At 34.2% G+C, this 2,670-nt stretch overlaps 1 protein-coding gene across 1 annotated transcript in view; it reads right to left on the reverse strand.

The window, feature by feature from the left end:
• Window positions 1-2,670, reverse strand: part of LOC106883689 (endothelin-converting enzyme homolog) — a 131,504-nt gene that overhangs the window by 95,186 nt on the left and 33,648 nt on the right. The window contains exon 2 of the mRNA XM_052976911.1: window positions 958-1,019. Coding sequence (XP_052832871.1) covers window positions 958-978 — 21 coding nt within the window. The 5' untranslated portion in view covers window positions 979-1,019. The remainder of the gene's footprint in view (window positions 1-957; window positions 1,020-2,670) is intronic.

Consider the following 2,670-nt stretch of genomic DNA (forward strand, 5'->3'; position numbering starts at 1 on the left):
ATATATATATATATATATATATATATATATATATATATATATATACACATATATGTTCATAAATATACATACACATGTATATATAGCTATATATGTATACATATATTAATGAATGAATGACAAGTGAATAGAAGCTATGTAATCACCTTCATTAGCTTACAGCCGTTTCTACTATAAGAAGCAAAGCCAACTGTCTGTGCAACATCTTATAGTTTTCTCAGTTTCTGAAGAAGCTAGCTGCAGGTATGGCTGTTTGATTATGAAGTTCACTCTAAAACAATGATTTTAGATTCAGTCCTACTGCACAACACCTAGAGCAAGAGTCATTTTTTATAGCCCTGGGCCAATGAATGCTTTGTGAGTGGATTTGGTAAATAGAAACTGCTGAAGTTTGTCATTAGTGTTCATGGAGGGGGACAGTGGATGTCTCTCACTACTTAATAACTAGTGTTGGTTTGTTTACATCTGCATAACTTAGCAACTCAGCAAAACGAAACTGATGGAATAACTACTAAGTTTAAAATATAAGAACTGGTGTTGCTTCAAGCCAGTGCCCCAACATGGTCACAGTCCAATGACTGAAGCAAGAACAGAAATTTCTGTGTGCTTTTTATTAGTTATTAAATGATAAATTGAGATTAGTTTTATTCAATTTTTTTAAAACAGTTTGCCTCAATACACACACACACACACATACATAATAAAGTAGAGGGAAACAGGAAATTTAATACTTCCCATTTCACTGTAAGCATACATATGAAAATGATAAAGAAAATCATGTACTCAATACACATAAGACATGTTGCATAATATTTGTCAGAAACTTTATCTTCATGATTGCTACTCTAAGTTTCGACTTTTGAATCTGTATCTGAAATGTGAAACTCAGATGAGTAATCAGGAATTTTCAGCTTATTATACATACATATATATATAGATAGATATGAATATACATACCTCAAATTTTGATTCTGCCATATAAGCAATTTAGTGATTATCTTGCAGCAAAAATAAAATTCCTGAAATATATAATACGATAAATATACATAACAGGCAATGAATGAAAAAAATCAAGATTTGATGAAACAATCAAAACTCAGAGCATATATATATATATATATATATATATATATAAGTATATTTAATCAGCTGAAGTTAGAGTAATTCAAGTCCTGAAGCACCAAGTGCACAAATTTCAAAGTTTTGTAATAGGATTTGATTGATAAAAACTGAAAGTCCGTCTCACACACACACATATATATGTGTGTATGTGTTTTAGTGTCTCCTTGTTTTGACATTGCACAATAGTTGTAAACATACATCTCCATCATACAAGCAGTGTTCCTTGTTTTCAGTCATCTATGAAAAACATGTCTGATAGGAAAATATTAATATTATCTTTCTTGGAAACAGAGGGGATTAAGCCATTGCGAACTGACTCAATGAATTTTATCTAACCCATGCATATATAACTCCTCAATCCAGAGTTTTATCACTTCTGTGCAGTCGATGTGCATTGACCCTGTGGCCCCATGGGAAGACATAAGGTGACATGATATGATCCTAATTGCTTATGACTCTTATCAGAGTCAATAGGAACTTCTCTGTGGAGTCAGCAAAGAGTCATACACTGGCACCCCTGTTCAGCTTTTGGTTCTGGTAAAACTTCTCTTTGGAGAAAAACCAGAGTAGGTTTCTAAGGATCTTTGAGCTTCTTCAGAAAGCACTTCAATTGGATCACATGGCCCACCAGAACTTGTGGGACATGATCTGCTCTATCCTCATCACATAGAAATGGATTTGTACTTGATATTCTTGTGGATCCCATGTCCGGCATTAGACTCTTCCACCTTGAGCTGCTCAGCAATGTCCCTCATCAACCTACAAGGATTATCAATGTGCAGGTAGCATGTAAAAAACACCTTTTGAGCGTGGTCGTATGTGCCGGTGGCACGTAAAAGCACTCACTACACTCTTGGAGTGGCTGGCGTTAGGAAGGGCATCCAGCTGTAGAAACTCTGCCAGATCAGATTGGAGCCTGGTGCAGCCTTCTGGCTTGCCAATCCTCAGTCAAACTGCCCAACCCATGCCAGCATGGAAAGCGGATGTTAAACAACGATGATGATATACTCACATACATATATACATATATATATATATGTGTGTGTGTAGACACACAAGTAGTATTAGAATTAAACATAGCTTGGATTGAATATCATTAGCTCTGCTTAATTAAATACTAATATAATTGAAGTTACTGGTAATTAATGTGATGATTACACAGTAATCAATTAATGATGTATACAGCATTAAGATAGTTAAGACACTTGGTTATAGAGAGTTTAGAGGTGGGGGGATCTTATATATATATATTTCAATACAATGGCCCTTCTCTCTCTCTTTTACCACATCCATCTCTCTATCTGTCTGATTATCAGTCTATCTATCTATCTATCTCTCTATCTGCCTATCTATCTATCTATCTGCTTATACATCTTCCATTGTCTCCAAAGCCTCACCCCAAAAAAACAAAACAATGTTTTGTTATAAACAAAACCCCCAAAAACACCTGTTTTTATATAAATAAGCTAGATCTCTGTATTTTCACAGAATTATATTTGACAAGTTTGAAAGACGAATGAAAGTGCTAATATATGTATAAAATAAATG

This window comes from Octopus bimaculoides, chromosome 26 (genome assembly GCF_001194135.2).
Source record: "Octopus bimaculoides isolate UCB-OBI-ISO-001 chromosome 26, ASM119413v2, whole genome shotgun sequence".
Taxonomy (NCBI): domain Eukaryota; kingdom Metazoa; phylum Mollusca; class Cephalopoda; order Octopoda; family Octopodidae; genus Octopus; species Octopus bimaculoides.